The sequence below is a fragment of the Oncorhynchus keta genome, chromosome 3 (assembly GCF_023373465.1).
Source record: "Oncorhynchus keta strain PuntledgeMale-10-30-2019 chromosome 3, Oket_V2, whole genome shotgun sequence".
In the NCBI taxonomy this organism is placed as follows: Eukaryota; Metazoa; Chordata; class Actinopteri; order Salmoniformes; family Salmonidae; genus Oncorhynchus; species Oncorhynchus keta.
This window is the reverse complement of record NC_068423.1, coordinates 33,855,338-33,878,880: the sequence shown is the minus strand read 5'-3', so window position 1 is coordinate 33,878,880 and position 23,543 is coordinate 33,855,338. Positions and strand designations below refer to the sequence as shown.

Genomic DNA, 23,543 nt, shown 5'->3' with positions numbered 1-23,543 from the left:
CTGCTGGTACCAAGTCATTCTGCTGGTACCAAGTCATTCTGCTGTTACCAAGTCATTATGCCTGCTGTTACCAAGTCATTCTGCTGTTACCAAGTCATTCTATTCTGCCTGCTGTTACCAAGTCATTCTGCCTGCTGGTACCAAGTCATTCTGCTGGTACCAAGTCATTCTGCTGGTACCAAGTCATTCTGCTGTTACCAAGTCATTCTGCCTGCTGTTACCAAGTCATTCTGCTGTTACCAAGTCATTCTGCTGGTACCAAGTCATTCTGCCTGCTGGTACCAAGTCATTCTGCTGGTACCAAGTCATTCTGCTGGTACCAAGTCATTCTGCTGTTACCAAGTCATTCTGCCTGCTGTTACCAAGTCATTCTGCTGTTACCAAGTCATTCTGCTGGTACCAAGTCATTCTGCCTGCTGGTACCAAGTCATTCTGCTGATACCAAGTCATTCTGCTGATACCAAGTCATTCTGCCTGCTGGTACCAAGTCATTCTGCTGATACCAAGTCATTCTGCCTGCTGGTACCAGGTCATTCTGCTGTTTTTATTTATTTATTTTATTTCACCTTTATTTAACCAGGTAGGCAAGTTGAGAACAAGTTCTCATTTACAGCTGCGACCTGGCCAAGATAAAGCATAGCAGTTCGACAGATACAACGACACAGAGTTACACGTGGAGTAAAACAAACATACAGTCAATAATACAGTATAAACAAGTCTATATACAATGTGAGCAAATGAGGTGAGAAGTGAGGTAAAGGCAAAAAAGGCCATGGTGGCAAAGTAAATACAATATAGCAAGTAAAACACTGGAATGGTAGTTTTGCAATGGAAGAATGTGCAAAGTAGAAATAAAAATAATGGGGTGCAAAGGAGCAAAATAAATAAATAAATGAAATACAGTTGGGAAAGAGGTAGTTGTTTGGGCTAAATTATAGGTGGGCTATGTACAGGTGCAGTAATCTGTGAGCTGCTCTGACAGTTGGTGCTTAAAGCTAGTGAGGGAGATAAGTGTTTCCAGTTTCAGAGATTTTTGTAGTTCGTTCCAGTCATTGGCAGCAGAGAACTGGAAGGAGAGGCGGCCAAAGAAAGAATTGGTTTTGGGGGTGACTAGAGAGATATACCTGCTGGAGCGTGTGCTACAGGTGGGAGATGCTATGGTGACCAGCGAGCTGTTACCATGTCATTCCTAGAGAATAGGGGAACATTCAAGAGCCACACCCACCATGTACATACATTGGAGCAAAACAAAAAATTATTTAGTCAGCCACCAATTGTGCAAGTTCTCCCACTTAAAAAGATGAGAGAGGCCTGTAATTTTCATCATAGGTACACTTCAACTATGACAACCAAAATGAGAAAAAAAATCCAGAAAATCACATTGTAGGATTTTTAATGAATTTATTTGCAAATTATGGTGGAAAATACTTTGTTATATACCCTTTGTTGGCAATGACAGAGGTCAAACGTTTTCTGTAAGTCTTCACAAGGTTTTCACACACTGTTGCTGGTATTTTGGCCCATTCCTCCACGCAGATCTCCTCTAGAGCAGTGATGTTTTGGGGCTGTTGCTGGACAACACGGACTTTCAACTCCCTCCAAAGATTTTCTATTTTCTCCAAAGATTTTCTATGGGGTTGAGATCTGGAGACTGGCTAGGCCACTCCAGGACGTTGAAATGCTTCTTACGAAGCCACTCCTTCATTGCCTGGGCGGTGTGTTTGGGATAATTGTCATGCTGAAAGACCCAGCCACGTTTCATCTTTAATGCCCTTGCTGATGGAAGGAGGTTTTCACTCAAAATCTCACGATACATTCATTCTTTCCTTTACACGGATCAGTCGTCCTGGTCCCTTTGCAGAAAAACAGCCCCAAAGCATGATGTTTCCACCCCCATGCTTCACAGTAGGTATGGTGTTCTTTAGATGCAACTCAGCATTCTTTGTCCTCCAAACACGACGAGTTGAGTTTTTACCAAAAAGTTATATTTTGGTTTCATCTGACCATATGACATTCTCCCAATCTTCTTCTGGATCATCCAAATGCTCTCTAGCAAACTTCAGACGGGCCTGGACATGTACTGGCTTAAGCAGGGGGACACATCTGGCACTGCAGGATTTGAGTCCCTGGCGGCGTAGTGTGTTACTGATGGTAGTCTTTGTTACTTTGGGCCCAGTTCTTTGCAGGTCATTCACTAGGTCCCCCCGTGTGGTTCTGGGGTTTTTGCTCACCGTTCTTGTGATCATTTTGACCCCACGGGGTGAGATCTTGCGTGGAGCCCCAGATCGAGGGAGATTATCAGTGGTCTTGTATGTCTTCCATTTCCTAATAATTTTTATTTATTTTTTATTTATTTTACCTTTATTTAACCAGGCAAGTCAGTTAAGAACAAATTCTTATTTTCAATGACGGCCTAGGAACAGTGGGTCAACTGCCTCTTCAGGGGCAGAACGACAGATTTGTACCTTGTCAGCTCGGGGGTTTGAACTTGCAACCTTCCGGTTACTAGTCCAACTCTCTAACCACTAGGCTACCCTTGCTCCCACAGTTGATTTCTTCAAACCAAGCTGCTTACCTATTGCAGATTCAGTCTTCCCAGCCTGGTGCAGGTCTACAATTTTGTTTCTGGTGTCCTTTGACAGCTCTTTGGTCTTGGCCATAGTGGAGTTTGGAGTGTGACTGTTTGAGGTTGTGGACAGGTGTCTTTTACACTGATAACAAGTTCAAACAGGTGCCATTAATACAGGTAACGAGTGAAGGACCGAGGAGCCTCTTAAAGAAGAAGTTACAGGTCTGTGAGAGCCAGAAATCTTGCTTGTTTGTAGGTGACCAAATACTTATTTTCCACCATAATTTGCAAATAAATTCATTAAAAATCCTACAATGTGATTTTCTGGATTTTCTTTTCTAATTTTGTCTGTCATAGTTGAAGTGTACATATGATGAAACTTACAGGCCTCTCTCATATTTATAAGTGGGAGAACTTGCACAATTGGTGGCTGACTAAATACTTTTTTGCCCCACTGTATGTAGTAAAGGTCAATAACTGGGCTGTAATAGGAGGTCTGAAGATAAAGATCACACTGCTGCCAAGGTTTCTAACTCGATGGTTTTACTCAAAGAAAAGCCGTTGAGTTGAATGGAAAAGAGTAGGTGAAATAAATATTCATAAATTGAAAAGACTTGGTATTGATGAATGTAAAGGCAAGTGGCCACCATTCGTTTCAAAGTATTGCTGTTGTGGTGTACTTAAGAATCTCAACCGATTCCTTACAGCATCGGTAACATGTGTGGTCGTTGAAACTGGGACGAAGCATTAATGCCCTTCAGATCCTGTGTTGTTCAGGGTTCTCTCTCGGTTTTCTCTCAGCCCGTTCCACCGCTGGTAGTGAGCCAGGTTGTTGTGTAGACTGTTAGCTAGTTCCTATCTGGAGGGGAGGTCTGGTGGAGATCTGGTCTGCATTACACAGACACACAGACACACAGACACACCACACACACACACACAGACACACACACACACACACACACACACACACACACACACACACACACACACACACACACACACACACACACACACACACACACACACACACACACACACACACACACACACACACACACACACACACACACACACACACACACACACACACACACACACACACACACACACACACACACACACACACACACACACACACACACACACACACACACACACACACACACACACACTATATTACAACCACATGCTGACATTTGCCCTCTAGTGGTTCACATCGGTGCTGCACCACCAGTGGATTAATACCTAACAACATTCTCTGTTACACTGATCTCCCAACCAGCTGGCTTGAAGTGTATGTGTGTGTGTGTGTGTGTGTGCGTGTGCGTGTGCGTGCGTGCTGTTGAGGGGGTTGTAGAGTTGGACAACAGAGAAAACACATTTCCATCTGTAGCGTGATGACGATGAACTAAACTACTATTCTGGTAGCTGACCTCTGACCTGTGCGTTGACCCCAGGAGAAGGTGATCATCGGGGTGGCCTATGACTGTGTGGAGAAGATGGTGTACTGGACAGACATCACATCCCCCTCTATCAGCAAGGCCAACCTGCAGGGAGGAGGAGCCATCCCTGTCATCAGATCAGGTCAGAGTTCAGTACATCTGTTGGTCACCTCTGTTCTGTTGGTTTGCTAAATTATTTCACTTTTTTATCATAGCAGACGCTCTTATCCAGAGCAATTTACAGGAGCAATTAGGATGAAGTGCCTTGCTCAAGGACACATCGACAGATTTGTCCCCTACTTGGCTCGGGGAATCAAACCAGCATCCTTTCGGTTACTGGCCCAACGCTCTTAACCACTGGGCAACCTGCCGCCATCAGTGTTCTAGAGTGTGGTGCCAGTGTTCTAGAGTGTGGTGCCAGTGTTCTAGAGTGTGGTGCCAGTGTTCTGTAATGTTGAGTCAGTGTTCAAGAATGTTGCGTAAGTGTTCTGTAATGTTGAGTCAGTGTTCTAGAATGTTGCGTAAGTGTTCTGTAATGTTGAGTCAGTATTCTAGAATGTTGAGTCAGTTTTCTAGAATGTTGAGTCAGTATTCTAGAATGTTGAGTCAGTGTTCTGTAATGTTGAGTCAGTGTTCTAGAATGTTGCGTAAATGTTCTGTAATGTTGAGTCAGTGTTCTAGAATGTTGAGTCAGTGTTCTGTAATGTTGTGTAAGTGTTCTGTAATGTTGAGTCAGTGTTCTAGAATGTTGAGTCAGTTTTCTAGAATGTTGAGTCAGTATTCTAGAATGTTGAGTCAGTGTTTTAGAGTGTGTTGCCAGTATCCTAGAATGTTGAGCCAGTGTTCTAGAATGTGGTGTCAGTGTTCTAGAATGTTGAGTCAGTGGTCTAGATTGTGGTGCCAGTGTTCTAGAATCTGGTGCCAGTGTTCTATAATGTTGAGTAGGTGTTCTAGAATGTTGAGTCGGTGTTCTAGAATGTTGAGTCAGTGTTCTAGAATGTTGAGTCAGTGTTCTAGAATGTTGAGTCAGTGTTCTAGATTGTGTTCTAGAATGTGTTGTCAGTGTTCTAGAATGTGGTGTCAGTGTTCTAGAATGTGGTGTCAGTGTTCTAGAATGTTGAGTCAGTGTTTTAGAGTGTGTTGCCAGTATCCTAGAATGTTGAGCCAGTGTTCTAGAATGTTGAGTCAGTGTTCTAGAATGTTGAGTCAGTGTTCTAGAATGTTTAGTCAGTGGTCTAGATTGTGGTGCCAGTGTTCTAGAATCTGGTGCCAGTGTTCTAGAATGTTGCGTAAGTGTTCTGTAATGTTGAGTCAGTGTTCTAGAATGTTGAGTCAGTGTTCTGTAATGTTGTGTAAGTGTTCTGTAATGTTGAGTCAGTGTTCTAGAATGTTGAGTCAGTTTTCTAGAATGTTGAGTCAGTATTCTAGAATGTTGAGTCAGTGTTTTAGAGTGTGTTGCCAGTATCCTAGAATGTTGAGCCAGTGTTCTAGAATGTGGTGTCAGTGTTCTAGAATGTTGAGTCAGTGGTCTAGATTGTGGTGCCAGTGTTCTAGAATCTGGTGCCAGTGTTCTATAATGTTGAGTAGGTGTTCTAGAATGTTGAGTCGGTGTTCTAGAATGTTGAGTCAGTGTTCTAGAATGTTGAGTCAGTGTTCTAGAATGTTGAGTCAGTGTTCTAGATTGTGTTCTAGAATGTGTTGTCAGTGTTCTAGAATGTGGTGTCAGTGTTCTAGAATGTGGTGTCAGTGTTCTAGAATGTTGAGTCAGTGTTTTAGAGTGTGTTGCCAGTATCCTAGAATGTTGAGCCAGTGTTCTAGAATGTTGAGTCAGTGTTCTAGAATGTTGAGTCAGTGTTCTAGAATGTTTAGTCAGTGGTCTAGATTGTGGTGCCAGTGTTCTAGAATCTGGTGCCAGTGTTCTAGAATGTTGCGTAAGTGTTCTGTAATGTTGAGTCAGTGTTCTAGAATGTTGCGTAAGTGTTCTGTAATGTTGTGTAAGTGTTCTGTAATGTTGAGTCAGTGTTCTAGAATGTTGAGTCAGTTTTCTAGAATGTTGAGTCGGTATTCTAGAATGTTGAGTCAGTGTTTTAGAGTGTGTTGCCAGTAACCTAGAATGTTGAGTCAGTTTTCTAGAATGTTGAGTCAGTATTCTAGAATGTTGAGTCAGTATTCTAGAATGTTGAGTCAGTATTCTAGAATGTTGTGCCAGTGTTCTATAATGTTGAGTAGGTGTTCTAGAATGTTGAGTCGGTGTTCTAGAATGTTGAGTCAGTGTTCTAGAATGTTGAGTCAGTGTTCTAGAATGTTGAGTCAGTGTTCTAGATTGTGTTCTAGAATGTGTTGTCAGTGTTCTAGAATGTGGTGTCAGTGTTCTAGAATGTGGTGTCAGTGTTCTAGAATGTTGAGTCAGTGTTTTAGAGTGTGTTGCCAGTATCCTAGAATGTTGAGCCAGTGTTCTAGAATGTGGTGTCAGTGTTCTAGAATGTTGAGTCAGTGTTCTAGAATGTTTAGTCAGTGGTCTAGATTGTGGTGCCAGTGTTCTAGAATCTGGTGCCAGTGTTCTAGAATGTTGAGTAGGTGTTCTAGAATGTTGAGTCGGTGTTCTAGAATGTTGAGTCAGTGTTCTAGAATGTTGAGTCAGTGTTCTAGATTGTGTTATCAGTGTTCTAGAATGTGTTGTCAGTGTTCTAGAATGTGGTGTTAGTGTTCTAGAATGTGGTGTCAGTGGTCTAGCGTGGAGTGTAAGTGTTCTAGAATGTTGAGTTAATGTTTTGGAGTGTGGTGCCAGTATTCTAGTATGTTGAGTCAGTGTTCTACTTTGTGCTCCCTTCTACATTTCCATGTTTATGTATGCTTTATTGACTAATGTCTTCCTCTTAGATCTGGAGAGTCCAGAAGGGATCGCTATAGACCATCTGGGTCGTACCCTGTTCTGGACAGATTCTATGAAGGACCGCATCGAGGTGGCCTCTCTGGATGGGACCAAGCGACGTGTCCTCATCGACACAAACTTGGTCAACCCCCGAGCCATCATCGTTGACCCTGTCAATGGGTGAGTCACCGTGTAGATCTGTGCATCTCCTCGAGAAGGGACAGACTGGCCATAGATCAGTTCTGGCTACTAATGGGGCATTGATGAACACATTGGGATAGCGTGTTGGAAATGCCTGGGGCAAATAATGGTCCCAGTCTGTCCCCCTCCTCCAATATCCATTCCACTTGGTAGATCTATGGTCCAGTCTGTTCCCCTCCTCCAGTATCCATTCCACTTGGTAGATCTATGGTCCAGTCTGTTCCCCTCCTCTAGTACCCCTATCCATTCCACTTAGTAGATCTATGGTCCAGTCTGTTCCCCTCCTCTAGTATCCATTCTACTTAGTAGATCTATGGTCCAGTCTGTTCCCCTCCTCTAGTACCCCTATCCATTCCACTTAGTAGATCTATGGTCCAGTCTGTTCCCCTCCTCTAGTACCCCTATCCATTCCACTTAGTAGATCTATGGTCCAGTCTGTTCCCCTCCTCTAGTATCCATTCCACTTAGTAGATCTATGGTCCAGTCTGTTCCCCTCCTCCAGTACCCCTATCCATTCCACTTAGTAGATCTATGGTCCAGTCTGTTCCCCTCCTCTAGTACCCCTATCCATTCCACTTAGTAGATCTATGGTCCAGTCTGTTCCCCTCCTCTAGTATCCATTCCACTTAGTAGATCTATGGTCCAGTCTGTCCCCCTCCTCTAGTACCCCTATCCATTCCACTTAGTAGATCTATGGTCCAGTCTGTCCCCCTCCTCTAGTACCCCTATCCATTCCACTTAGTAGATCTATGGTCCAGTCTGTCCCCCTCCTCTAGTACCCCTATCCATTCCACTTAGTAGATCTATGGTCCAGTCTGTTCCCCTCCTCCAGTACCCCTATCCATTCCACTTAGTAGATCTATGGTCCAGTCTGTTCCCCTCCTCTAGTACCCCTATCCATTCCACTTAGTAGATCTATGGTCCAGTCTGTTCCCCTCCTCTAGTATCCATTCCACTTAGTAGATCTATGGTCCAGTCTGTTCCCCTCCTCTAGTACCCCTATCCATTCCACTTAGTAGATCTATGGTCCAGTCTGTTCCCCTCCTCTAGTACCCCTATCCATTCCACTTAGTAGATCTATGGTCCAGTCTGTTCCCCTCCTCTAGTACCCCTATCCATTCCACTTAGTAGATCTATGGTCCAGTCTGTTCCCCTCCTCCAGTACCCCTATCCATTCCACTTAGTAGATCTATGGTCCAGTCTGTTCCCCTCCTCTAGTATCCATTCCACTTAGTAGATCTATGGTCCAGTCTGTTCCCCTCCTCTAGTACCCCTATCCATTCCACTTAGTAGATCTATGGTCCAGTCTGTTCCCCTCCTCTAGTACCCCTATCCATTCCACTTAGTAGATCTATGGTCCAGTCTGTTCCCCTCCTCTAGTATCCATTCCACTTAGTAGATCTATGGTCCAGTCTGTTCCCCTCCTCTAGTATCCATTCCACTTAGTAGATCTATGGTCCAGTCTGTTCCCCTCCTCTAGTACCCCTATCCATTCCACTTAGTAGATCTATGGTCCAGTCTGTTCCCCTCCTCTAGTATCCATTCCACTTAGTAGATCTATGGTCCAGTCTGTCCCCCTCCTCTAGTATCCATTCCACTTAGTAGATCTATGGTCCAGTCTGTTCCCCTCCTCTAGTATCCATTCCACTTAGTAGATCTATGGTCCAGTCTGTTCCCCTCCTCTAGTATCCATTCCACTTAGTAGATCTATGGTCCAGTCTGTTCCCCTCCTCTAGTAACCCTATCCTATCCAGAATCCTATTCTGTGTTATCTCCTAGCTGCTATTCTGTGCTATGTCCTAGCTGCTATTCTGTGCTATCTCCTAGCTGCTATTCTGTGCTATGTCCTAGCTGCTATTCTGTGCTATCTCCTAGCTGCTATTCTGTGCTATCTCCTAGCTGCTATTCTGTGCTATCTCCTAGCTGCTATTCTGTGCTATCTCCTAGCTGCTATTCTGTGCTATCTCCTAGCTGCTATTCTGTGCTATCTCCTAGCTGCTATTCTGTGCTATCTCCTAGCTGCTATTCTGTGCTATCTCCTAGCTGCTATTCTGTGCTATCTCCTAGCTGCTATTCTGTGCTATCTCCTAGCTGCTATTCTGTGCTATCTCCTAGCTGCTATTCTGTGCTATCTCCTAGCTGCTATTCTGTGCTATCTCCTAGCTGCTATTCTGTGCTATCTCCTAGCTGCTATTCTGTGCTATCTCCTAGCTGCTATTCTGTGCTATCTCCTAGCTGCTATTCTGTGCTATCTCCTAGCTGCTATTCTGTGCTATGTCCTAGCTGCTATTCTGTGCTATCTCCTAGCTGCTATTCTGTGCTATCTCCTAGCTGCTATTCTGTGCTATCTCCTAGCTGCTATTCTGTGCTATCTCCTAGCTGCTATTCTGTGCTATCTCCTAGCTGCTATTCTGTGCTATCTCCTAGCTGCTATTCTGTGCTATCTCCTAGCTGCTATTCTGTGCTATCTCCTAGCTGCTATTCTGTGCTATCTCCTAGCTGCTATTCTGAGCTATCTCCTAGCTGCTATTCTGAGCTATCTCCTAGCTGCTATTCTGTGCTATCTCCTAGCTGCTATTCTGTGCTATCTCCTAGCTGCTATTCTGTGCTATCTCCTAGCTGCTATTCTGAGCTAACTCCTTTACATAGCTAGGCCTGTTATACAGGATTGCTTATGTGCTACAACACCAACATTTCAAGAAATCTTGAAACATTATAACATTTTGTGTCAGTAAGATATTATTATTAATATATTTTTATTTAGCCAGGGGAAAACACAACGAGACCCAGCTCTCATTTGGGATCAATACAGAAAAGACAATTATACACAATTTAAAAAAAAATAGCAAATATTATATACACAATAAACAATCAAACAAAACAAACACATTTATCAATGTAAAAATCTCCTAAACTGACCCAGAGACAACAACACATCCGAACATTATATTCACTGCTCTGTTCGTTCCACCAGCAACATGTACTGGGCAGACTGGAACCGTGATGCTCCTAAAATCGAGACTTCTGCCATGGATGGGACCAACAGGAGAGTTCTGGTGAAGGATGACCTGGGGCTACCTAACGGACTCACGTACGACCCGCAGAGCTCTCAGCTGTGCTGGGCTGATGCAGGTACAGTGTTACTACAGTCACTACAGCACAGAGACCAGATATGTCTGGTCTTCAGGAACCCTCATGATGAAGTCAATAAACCCTGCCCAGGGTTAGTACAGTACCTTCAGAAAGTATTCATACCCCTCAACTTATTCCACCTTTTGTTGTTACAGCCTGAATTAAAAATGGTGGAAATGGATTCAAAATGGATGAATTAGATCAGACACAACACCCCATAATGATAAAGTGAAAACATGTTTTTAGAATTTTTTGCAAATGTATTGAATATGAAATACAGAAATGTCTAATTTACCTAAGTATTCACACACCTTTCTTCTAAGGTAAAATACCATATTCCTGCTTAAGTGCAGAAATATTTGTTTTACTCTTTGCCTTGATAAGATTTTTTATGGTCTCTTTTTCTAAGATTGTAATTAAATTTTTTTGGCAATTATGAGATTATCATTCCAGTAATGTACACCTTAAACACCTCTCAAATGATGTTGGGGTCGGCTTTTCTCTGTCCTCTATCTACTTTTGTTATGGTAAAGGTCTTCATTTTTTTGTTGACATTTTTAATACATTTTTGGGTGTCTAAGATTTACATTTACATTTACATTTAAGTCATTTAGCAGACGCTCTTATCCAGAGCGACTTACAAATTGGTGCATTCACCTCATGACATCCAGTAGAACAGATGCACTCTGTCCATTCTCCATATTCTGTCGCTAGGTGTATTTCTGTTGGTGTAATTAAGCATGAACATGAGAATGATCCAAAATCACTATATCATGGATTTTTGAACCCAGTGTGTTGTTAATTGCATTTTTGGAACAATTTCTTTTGTTAAGTCTTGAATATCTTTTCTTGCTTTGAGAAAAAAAGGGGTAGTCTTTTGCAGTTTGGAATAATAATTATAGTTTATTTGTAGAGATGACATTTTTCAGCCTCTTTGGAGAATTTGACATTTTTATTGCTACGTCTGTCAATTTCATTGAATGAATGATTTATATCACCTGCTAAAATAATAGTTTCTGTGGACATCAACTAAAGTAAAGCTACAAAAATGTGGCAAAGAAATAAACTTGTGGACATTTTAGCAGTTTTACTTTAATCCCATGTTGAAAATAAGATACATGTTTTAGAATATTCTTATTCTGTAAAGGCTTCCTTCTTTTCACTCTGTCATTTAGTTTAGTATTATGGAGTAACTACAATGTTATCACAGCCATTCAACTCTGGCCTCATGGTGAAATCCCTGAGCAGTTTCTTTCCTCTCTGGCAACTGAGTTAGGAAGGACACCTATATTTTTGTGGTGACTTAATGTATTGATACACCATCCAAAGTGTAATTAATAACTTCACAATACTCAAATGGATATTCCATTTTTGCTTTTTAATTTTTTTTTTACCAATCTAACAATAGGTGCTCTTCTTTGTGAGGCATTGGAAAACCTTCATGGGCTTTGTGGTTGAAATCCACTGCTTGACTGAGGGACCTTACGATATTTGTTTGTGTGGGGCACAGAGATGAGGTAGTCATTCAAAAATAATGTTAAACACTATTATTGCACACAGAGTGAGTCCATGCAATTTATTATGTGACTTGTTAAACTGTTATGCGGAGTGGAACAGGGAAACCCAAGAGCAGACTCAGACGAGGAGACTGGGATGAAGTAACCAAGGTAGTTATTGAAACACAGGGGGAAGATGGAGTGCAAGTCAGGGGAAGCTCGGGTGGGTTGCAGGAAACCAGGTGTGGAGGCTGAGACTGGAGCGAGAGGGGTTGAGATAGGGTAAGCAGGTGTGGAGGCTGAGACTGGAGTGAGAGGGGTTGGGACAGGGTAACCAGGTGTGGAGGCTGAGACTGGAGTGAGAGGGGTTGGGACAGGGTAACCAGTTGCGGAGGCTGAGACTGGAGTGAGAGGGGTTGGGACAGGGGAACCAGGTCCGGAGAGGAATCCAAGGGAGTAGTAGAGTGGGGAATCCAGGACAGAGTAGCAGGATGATGAGACGTGGGACTGGAGACAAGGACCAGAGTCAGACCGGGCACAACTGTAGCAGAGAGGAAAACAGCGTCAGGCAGGGAAAACAGGCACAACAGGAAAACAGGATCTAACAGTAACAATGACTAGAAGCGTAGACTGACTGAGCAGAGATTACGATCTGGCAGTGTGGAAGTGGAAGGACCGGGTATTAGTAGAGGTCTTGATTATGGAACAGGTTGCAGCTGGTGGGGATCTGCTCTGACTACAGCACACCTGTCTCCATCCACACAATCAGAGAGAGAGAGGGGGGCGGGAGAGAGAGTACTGGGGGAGAGGCGGCAGGTCAAGGAAACACAGGATGAACGGTAGAGGGCGTGGCAGGAGCAGATGTGGCATAAACAAAGTTTTACTCCTGAACTTATTTAGGCTTACCATAACAAAGGAATTGAATACTTATTGACTGAAGACATTTCAGCTTTTTATTTTTACATTCAGGCTGTAACACAACAAAATGTGGAAAAAGTCAAGGGGTGTGTACTTTCTTAAGGTACAGTATATAATATGTATGGGGTGTATGAACCCAGGGTTAGAGTTAGATATATAATATATATTCTCTTGCCTTCAGGAACCCACATGATCGAGTGTATGAACCCAGTGCAGGGAGACAGGAGGAAGGCCATGGGGGCGATCCAGTACCCATTTGGAATCACCTCCCATGGGAAGAACATCTACTACACTGACTGGAGGAGGTAGACTGGACCAGACATAAAACTACCATACTATCTACTACACTGACTGGAGGAGGTAGACTGGACCAGACATAACTACCATACTATCTACTACACTGACTGGTGGAGGTAGACTGGACCAGACATAACTACCATAATATCTACTACACTGACTGGAGGAGGTAGACTGGACCAGACATAACTACCATACTATCTACTACACTGACTGGAGGAGGTAGACTGGACCAGACATAACTACCATACTATCTACTACACTGACTGGAGGAGGTAGACTGGACCAGACATAACTACCATACTATCTACTACACTGACTGGAGGAGGTAGACTGGACCAGACATAACTACCATACTATCTACTACACTGACTGGAGGAGGTAGACTGGACCAGACATAACTACCATACTATCTACTACACTGACTGGAGGAGGTAGACTGGACCAGACATAACTACCATACTATCTACTACACTGACTGGAGGAGGTAGACTGGACCAGACATAACTACCATACTATCTACTACACTGACTGGAGGAGGTAGACTGGACCAGACATAACTATCATACTATCTACTACACTGACTGGAGGAGGTAGACTGGACCAGACATAACTACCATACTATCTACTACACTGACTGGAGGAGGTAGACTGGACCAGACATAACTACCATACTATCTACTACACTGACTGGAGGAGGTAGACTGGACCAGACATAACTATCATACTATCTACTACACTGACTGGTGGAGGTAGACTGGACCAGACATAACTACCATACTATCTACTACACTGACTGGAGGAGGTAGACTGGACCAGACATAACTACCATACTATCTACTACACTGACTGGAGGAGGTAGACTGGACCAGACATAACTACCATACTATCTACTACACTGACTGGAGGAGGTAGACTGGACCAGACATAACTACCATACTATCTACTACACTGACTGGTGGAGGTAGACTGGACCAGACATAACTACCATAATATCTACTACACTGACTGGTGGAGGTAGACTGGACCAGACATAACTACCATAATATCTACTACACTGACTGGAGGAGGTAGACTGGACCAGACATAACTACCATACTATCTACTACACTGACTGGAGGAGGTAGACTGGACCAGACATAACTACCATACTATCTACTACACTGACTGGTGGAGGTAGACTGGACCAGACATAACTACCATACTATCTACTACACTGACTGGTGGAGGTAGACTGGACCAGACATAACTACCATAATATCTACTACACTGACTGGAGGAGGTAGACTGGACCAGACATAACTACCATACTATCTACTACACTGACTGGAGGAGGTAGACTGGACCAGACATAACTACCATACTATCTACTACACTGACTGGAGGAGGTAGACTGGACCAGACATAACTACCATACTATCTACTACACTGACTGGAGGAGGTAGACTGGACCAGACATAACTACCATACTATCTACTACACTGACTGGAGGAGGTAGACTGGACCAGACATAACTACCATACTATCTACTACACTGACTGGAGGAGGTAGACTGGACCAGACATAACTACCATACTATCTACTACACTGACTGGTGGAGGTAGACTGGACCAGACATAACTACCATACTATCTACTACACTGACTGGAGGAGGTAGACTGGACCAGACATAACTATCATACTATCTACTACACTGACTGGAGGAGGTAGACTGGACCAGACATAACTACCATACTATCTACTACACTGACTGGAGGAGGTAGACTGGACCAGACATAACTACCATACTATCTACTACACTGACTGGAGGAGGTAGACTGGACCAGACATAACTACCATACTATCTACTACACTGACTGGAGGAGGTAGACTGGACCAGACATAACTACCATACTATCTACTACACTGACTGGAGGAGGTAGACTGGACCAGACATAACTACCATACTATCTACTACACTGACTGGAGGAGGTAGACTGGACCAGACATAACTACCATACTATCTACTACACTGACTGGTGGAGGTAGACTGGACCAGACATAACTACCATACTATCTACTACACTGACTGGAGGAGGTAGACTGGACCAGACATAACTATCATACTATCTACTACACTGACTGGAGGAGGTAGACTGGACCAGACATAACTACCATACTATCTACTACACTGACTGGAGGAGGTAGACTGGACCAGACATAACTACCATACTATCTACTACACTGACTGGAGGAGGTAGACTCGTCTGCTAGCCCTTCAATAGGCTGGTACTTGGGCTTGTAGAAACAACATAGACCTCTAAACCTTGACTCTCGGAGTCCAGGAATGTTGGAATGTTTAGGAGTGTCACGCTTCTTGAAACATGAAAAACCCTATGTAGGATTTGTTCATTTCAGTGTCTGTCTGTCTGTCTGTCTGTCTGTCTGTCTGTCTGTCTGTCTGTCTGTCTGTCTGTCTGTCTGTCTGTCTGTCTGTCTGTCTGTCTGTCTGTCTGTGTGTGTGTGTGTGTGTGTGTGTGTGTGTGTGTGTGTGTGTGTGTGTGTGTGTGTGTGTGTGTGTGTGTGTGTGTGTGTGTGTGTGTGTGGTGACTCCTCAGTGTCTGATGTGTAGTTGTTTTTGGTCTCAGGGATGCAGTGATCATGGTGGATCGTCAAGCTGGGACTGAAACGGACGTGTTCCTGCCTCAGAAACAGACCAGGCTGTACGGAATCACCACGGCATACGCTCAGTGCCCCTCAGGTACACACACACACACACACACACACACACACACACACACACACACACACACACACACACACACACACACACACACACACACACACACACACACACACACACACACACACACACACACACACACACACACACACAGACACACACACACACACACAGAGTCACACACACACAGAGTCACACACACACACACACACACACACACACACACACACACACACACACACACACACACACACACACACACACACACACACACACACACACATAGAGACAGAGACACACACACACACACATAGAGACAGAGACACACACACACACACACACACACACACACACAGAGTCACACACACACACCTTGGAGAGGTGACCCTGGTAAGGTTTAACTATCAGGGTCATAGATGGTATGAAGGAATTCAAGAAATGTTTTAGCGCAAGCCCCTCGGGTACACACACACACACACACAGAGACACACACACACACAGAGACACAAATACACAGAGACCCACACACAGACACGGACACACAGACACACAGACACACAGACACACACACACACACACACACACACACACACACACACACACACACACACACACACACACACACACACACACACACACACACACACAGACACACACACACACACACACACACACAGAGTCACACATACACATAGAGACAGACACACACACACACACACACACACACACACACACACACACACACACACACACACACACACACACACACACACACACACACACACACACACACACACACACACAGACACACACACACACCTCCCTCACCAACTTTAAACATCTGCTATCTGAGCAGCTAACCGATCACTGCAGCTGTACATAGTTCATCTGTAAATAGCCCACCCATTTTCACCTACCTCATCCCCATACTGTTTTTATTTATTTACTTTTCTGCTCTTTTCCACACCAATATCTCTACCTGCACATGACCATCTGATCATTTATCACTCCTGTGTTAATCTGATAAATTGTAATTATTCGCTCTTATGGCCTATTTATTGCCTACCTCCTCATGCCTTCTGCACACATTGTATATAGACTCCCCTTTTTTTTCTACTGTGTTATTGACTTGCTAATTGTTTACTCCATGTGTAACTCTGTGTTGTCTGTTCACACTGCTATGCTTTATCTTGGCCAGGTCGCAGTTGTAAATGAGAACTTGTTCTCAACTAGCCTACCTGGTTAAATAAAGGTTAAATAAAATAAAAATAAATAAAAATAGAGTTTTAATTATCTTGTTCATGCTGTTTTAGATTTCATGGTCATGCAGTTTTAATTATCTTTGTCGTATACTGTTTTAATTATCTTGGTCATACTAATCTATCTTCGACCATCCTACCAATCCTCAACTTCGGCGATGTCATCGATAAAATAGCCTCCAACACCCAACAAACTGGATGCAGTCTATCCAAAGCCCCATATAATACCCACCATTGCGACCGGTACGCTCTCGTTGGCTGGCCCTCGCTTCATACTCGTCGCCAAACCCACTGACTACAGGTTATCTACAAGTCTCTGCTAGGTAAAGCCCCTCCTTATCTCAGCTCACTGGTCACCATAGCAACACCCACTCGTAGCACGCGCTCCAGCAGGTAGATCTCACTGGTCACCCCCAAAGCCAATTCCTCGTTTGGTCGTCTTTCCTTCCAGTTTTCTGCTGCCAATGACTGTAACGAACTGCAAAAAATGTCTGAAGCTGGAGACTAATATCTCCCTCACTAACTTTAAGCACCAGCTGTCAGAGCCGCTCACAGATCACTGCACCTGTACATAGCCCATCTGTAAATAGCCCATCCAACTACCTCATCCCTATACTGTATTTATTTATTTATCTTGCTCCTTTTGCACCCCAGTATCTCTACTTGCACATTTTTTAATCTTCTGCACAGCTACCATTCCAGTGTTTAATTGCTATATTGTAATTACTTTGCCACCATGGCCCATTTATTGCCTTAACTCCCTTATCCTCATTTTCACTCACTGTATATAGACTTTTTGTTTTCTTTTGTTCTATTGTATTATTGACTGTTTTGTTTATTCCTCTGTGTCGTTGTATCTGTCGAACTGCTATGCTTTATCTTGGCCAGGTCGCAGCTGTAAATGAGAACTTGTTCTCAACTGTTAATTATCTTGCTCATATACTGTTTAAATATCTTGATCATATACTGTTTTAAATATCTTGGTCATATACTGTTTTAATTATCTTGGTCATATACTGTTTTAATATCTTGGTCATATACTGTTTTAATTATCTTGGTCATATACTGTTTAAATATCTTGGTCATATACTGTTTTAAATATCTTGGTCATATACTGTTTTAATTATCTTGGTCATATACAGTTTTAATTATCTTGGTCATATACTGTTGTATTTATCTTTATCATACTGTTTTAATTGTCTTGGTCATATACTGTTTTAATGATCTTGGTCATATACTGTTTTAATGATCTTGGTCATATTGTATTAAATGTCATGGTCATACTAATCATTCTTGGTCATATACTGTTTTAATTATCTTGGTCATATTGTATTAAATTTCATGGTCATACTAATCTATCTTGGTCATATACTGTTTTAATTATCTTGGTCATATACTGTTTTAATTATCTTGGTCATATCCTGTTTTAATTATCTTGGTCATACTGTTTTAATTGTCTTGGTCATATCCTGTTTTAATTATCTTGGTCATACTGTTTTAATTGTCTTGGTCATATACTGTTTTAATTATCTTGGTCATATACTGTTTTAATTGTCTTGGTCATATCCTGATTTAATTGTCTTGGTCATATCCTGTTTTAATTGTTTTGGTCATACTGTTTTAATTGTCTTGGTCATACTGTTTTAATTATCTTGGTCATATACTGTTTTAATTGTCTTGGTCATATCCTGTTTTAATTGTCTTGGTCATATCCTGTTTTAATTGTCTTGGTCATATACTGTTTTAATTGTCTTGGTCATATACTGTTTTAATTGTCTTGGTCATATCCTGTTTTAATTGTCTTGGTCATACTGTTTTAATTGTCTTGGTCATACTGTTTTAATTGTCTTGGTCATATACTGTTTTATTTATCTTGGTCATATACTGTTTTATTTGTCTTGGTCATATACTGTTTTAATTATCTTGGTCATACTGTTTTAATTATCTTGGTCATATACTGTTTTATATATCTTGGTCATATACTGTTTTAATATCTTGGTCATATACTGTTTTAATTATCTTGGTCATATACTGTTTTAATTATCTTGGTCATATACTGTTTTAATTATCTTGGTCATACTGTTTTAATTATCTTGGTCATACTGTTTTAATTATCTTGGTCATACTGTTTTAATTATCTTGGTCATATACTGTTTTATTTATCTTGGTCATATACTGTTTTATTTATCTTGGTCATATCCTGTTTTAATTGTCTTGGTCATATTGTATTAAATGTCATGGTCATACTAATCTTTCTTGGTCATATACTGTTTTAATGATCTTGGTCATATTGTATTAAATTTCATGGTCATACTAATCTATCTTGGTCATATACTGTTTTAATTTCCTTGGTCATATACTGTTTTAATTATTCCTATCTCCCTGTGGTACCACTGTCAGCAGTAGAACTATATAACCCATTCCTATCTCCCTGTGGTACCACTGTCAGCAGTAGAACTATATAACCCATTCCTATCTCCCTGTGGTACCACTGTTAGCAGTAGAACTATATAACCCATTCCTATCTCCCTGTGGTACCACTGTCAGCAGTAGAACTATATAACCCATTCCTATCTCCCTGTGGTACCACTGTCAGCAGTAGAACTATATAACCCATTCCTATCTCCCTGTGGTACCACTGTTAGCAGTAGAACTATATAACCCATTCCTATCTCCCTGTGGTACCACTGTCAGCAGTAGAACTATATAACCCATTCCTATCTCCCTGTGGTACCACTGTCAGCAGTAGAACTATATAACACACATCTCTACGGTACCATAGAGAGAAGTAGAGAAGGGCTAGTAGGGAGACTAAATGTTACTGTGTGAAGGGGGGTGGATACAAACTAGACAGTATTACCCAAGGAAGATCCTGAATATCTGCTGTTGTCCTCAGTTAGTGTCAGTTTCCTGGGTTAGGGTCAGTTTCCTGGGTTAGGGTCAGTTTCCTGGGTTCGGGTCAGTTTCCTGGGTTAGGGTCAGTTTCCTGGGTTAGTGTCAGTTTCATTTACATTTACATTTAAGTCATTTAGCAGACGCTCTGGTCAGTTTCCTGGGTTAGGGTCAGTTTCCTGGGTTAGTGTCAGTTTCCTGGGTTAGGGTCAGTTTCCTCGGTTAGGGTCAGTTTCCTGGGTTAGGGTCAGTTTCCTGGGTTAGGGTCAGTTTCCTGGGTTAGGGTCAGTTTCCTGGGTTCGGGTCAGTTTCCTGGGTTAGGGTCAGTTTCCTGGGTTAGGGTCAGTTTCCTGGGTTAGGGTCAGTTTCCTGGGTTAGGGTCAGTTTCCTGGGTTAGGGTCAGTTTCCTGGGTTAGGGTCAGTTTCCTGGGTTAGGGTCAGTTTCCTGGGTTCGGGTCAGTTTCCTGGGTTAGGGTCAGTTTCCTGGGTTAGGGTCAGTTTCCTGGGTTCGGGTCAGTTTCCTGGGTTAGGGTCAGTTTCCTGGGTTAGGGTCAGTTTCCTGGGTTAGGTTCAGTTTCCTGGGTTAGGTTCAGTTTCCTGGGTTAGGTTCAGTTTCCTGGGTTAGGGTCAGTTTCCTGGGTTAGGGTCAGTTTCCTGGGTTAGGGTTAGTCTGGGCTCTCCATGTTTTATGTGTAATCCTGAATATCTGCTGTTGTCCTCAGTTAGCGTCAGTTTCCTGGTCTGCGTCAGTAAGTGAGTACCCGCTGGGCACAAACATTGTATCAACGTGGAGAACTGATTGGAAAGTCATTAACGTAAAGGAATGTTTGGTGTCTTTATTTCCACCCAACTTTTCCACCGACGGGCTGGTTATATTTGTGTTGACGTCACTTTAGATTATTGTTAGTGAACTGACCACTGTGTCCAGCGGGTCGCCTTCTCTGTCTGAACCAGAACAGCCCAGGTGGCGGGAACTTGTTTCTGCGTGAGGCTTTTACAACTCCTGGACAGGACGCTATAAGTCTTCCACAGGGATCACAGTGGGAGGGATCAGTATTATATATATATATAATAATAATATATGCCATTTAGCAGACGCTTTTATCCAAAGCGACTTACAGTCATGTGTGCATACATTCTACGTATGGGTGGTCCCGGGAATCGAACCCACTACCCTGGCGTTACAAGCGCCATGCTCTACCAACTGAGCTACAGAAGGACCAAGCGGCGTGTTAACTAATGCCTGTTTTCTTTCTCCCCACCAGGTAAAAACTACTGTGCCGTGAACAACGGAGGATGCACACATCTATGTTTGGCCACACCCAGAGGTCGCTCCTGTCTGTGTCCCAACAATGCACTGGGCGTCAGCTGTGTGGAGAGCGAGGGGGGCAGGTTTTGAAGAGGAGAAGGGGGGCAGGTTTTGAGGTGGAGAGAGAGGGGGGCAGGTATTGAAGTGTAGAGTGAGGGGGCAGGTATTGAGGTGGAGAGGGAGGGGGCAGGTATTGAGGTGGAGAGGGAGGGGGCCAGGTTTTGAAGAGGAGAAGGAGGGGGGCAGGTATTGAAGTGGAGAGGGAGGGGGCAGGTATTGAGGTGGAGAGGGAGGGGGCCAGGTTTTGAAGTGGAGAAGGAGGGGGGCAGGTTTTGAAGTGGAGAAGGAGGGGGGCAGGTTTTGAGGTGGAGAAGGAGGGGGGCAGGTTTTGAGGTGGAGAAGGAGGGGGGCAGGTTTTGAGGTGGAGAAGGAGGGGGGTAGGTATTGAGGTGATGAGACAGACAGGGCACTCAGAAATAATGGCTACATCATGTGTATTTGATCTTATCTGTAACTCTGCATTTTTTGTAAAAGGACCGTAAAGAAAGCATTTCACTGTTAGTCTACCACCTGTTAGTCTACCACCTGTTAGTCTACCCAGCATGTGACAAGTGGAATTGGACTTGATTTGATTCCACTACATTGTAGACGCCTGCCAGATCTCACAACACCTGGGTGTCTGTTTGATTAACATACAGATTATCTGCTAAGCACATCATTTGATATATCAACCAATCAATCAATAACATCGACTTTATAAAGCCCTTTATATACCAGCGGTCGGATGTAATATAACAAACTGGTGTTTGGCCGCGCAGTCCGTGATGTAGCATGCAACCGTCGGTTGACACAATGCGACAGAGAATACGATGTGGTCGGGCCGAGAACGTACCCATAGATAGATAGCCTAATGTCTTCTCTCTGGTGCCCTGGGGAGTTAGACGCTGCACAGTCTCTAACGTAGAAATATAAACCATAGAACGGGTCTCACCATTCATGTCAATGATGTCATAATGGGGTGTGCTGGCAGCCTTTACGAGTGTAGCCAAAAGATTATCAGTCAAATGACCAGGGTTGGAGCCCTTTCTATAGATTATATTTATATCTAGACTGTAGCTGTTCTGAACATCTCCACTGAAACAGTTTGATCTTTTTATCTCACGGAATTTAAACAAAAATCCCAGGCAGTTTTTTTTTATTTCAATTTTTATCTTAATCCTGTTATAAAGTCACATACATTTTTATTTAGAATTGTAAATAAATACCTTTGAAGTATAAATACATTGTTCTATGGAGCTGTTACGAGTATTTCAAGAAAAATGTTTTTTTTTGTGTGTGTGTTAGTATTATTCTATCAAGGCAACTGTTGGTCAAAATAAATCTTAGCTTGTTACGACTCCCCTCCTTGCTCTGTGAAATGTGTGGCATCAGATCACCCCCCACATCCCCCATTTAAACACCATACTGAAGTATGTTACAGAGTCGACTGTATTCACTGCTGCTGTGGCAGACAGGAGTTTACTGTACATCCTGTGCAGCTATCCAATAAAAATATGTTGTTTTTTTTACAAATGTGTGAGATGTTTTTGTTTTGGTGGTTCAAAAAGCTACATAACTTACAAAGACTTTTAAATACAAAGAGGTTCCATACATCTACATTTCACAGAGGTGTGGAAGCAAAACGGGCTCCTTTCTTCAAGGGCCCCTTCTTCTACGTGGAGTTATGGCGCCCCCTGGTGTCAGCCGGATACAATCATGTATTACAATGGGTCAATCAATGTGTGTTCAGCTATAATGCACCACTAGATGACGGTGTTGACTTAGTTTCCAACGCGATTCATTTATCGACGTGAGTGTTGTTATATTATCGAGTGTTAGTGAACTCATGTTACAAAGGTTGACATAATATCATTTTCGAAAGATAACGATCCCAACTTCATAGCAATAGACACTTAATCGATATTGTCTATTCACATAGAAATGTTGATGCCATTTTAATGATTCACGTTATGTTTATTGTAGGCTACGCATTTATGGTCATTCAAATGAGATGACATAGGCCTACGTCAGAAACAACAACGTCATTTAGCTTAGAAACAAACAACTAGAACAGTTGGTCCGTCATGTCGTTGTTGACGAAACGGAACACAGGTACTTCCAACTGATATGGAGGCCGTCCCGTCCTGTCCTTAGAGTGTCTCCCAAATAGCACCTATTCACTGTTTAGTGAACTACTTTAAATTAGAGCTCTATGGGTTCTGGTCTAAATGAGTGCACTACTAAGGGAATAAGATGACATCTAGGACGCTGTTTGGGACGTAGCCTAAAGTACCTTCAGATAGATTTCATACCTGTTGACGAACTTCACATTTTGTTGTGTTACAGCTTGAATTCAATATTGATTCAATATTTTTTCTCTCACCCATCTCCACAC

At 42.7% G+C, this 23,543-nt stretch overlaps 1 protein-coding gene and 1 long non-coding RNA gene across 3 annotated transcripts in view; both read left to right on the top strand.

Annotated features, from left to right (window-relative positions):
- The window catches only part of LOC118379207 (nidogen-1-like), a 167,622-nt gene extending 146,409 nt beyond the window's left edge, over window positions 1-21,213 (top strand). Inside the window, 6 exon segments of the mRNA XM_052497069.1 lie at window positions 4,027-4,153; window positions 6,892-7,063; window positions 10,059-10,216; window positions 12,812-12,935; window positions 15,555-15,667; window positions 21,066-21,213. Coding sequence (XP_052353029.1) covers window positions 4,027-4,153; window positions 6,892-7,063; window positions 10,059-10,216; window positions 12,812-12,935; window positions 15,555-15,667; window positions 21,066-21,199 — 828 coding nt within the window. The 3' untranslated portion in view covers window positions 21,200-21,213.
- LOC127915939 (uncharacterized) lies at window positions 13,315-14,177 on the top strand. 2 transcript variants are annotated; one of them, XR_008093010.1, is made up of 3 exons: window positions 13,315-13,467; window positions 13,521-13,626; window positions 14,104-14,177. It is a non-coding gene; the product is annotated as an uncharacterized LOC127915939 (long non-coding RNA). The 2 variants fall into 2 exon arrangements; XR_008093009.1 differs by having other exon boundaries at window positions 14,051-14,124.
- Window positions 21,214-23,543: the final 2,330 nt, after the last annotated feature.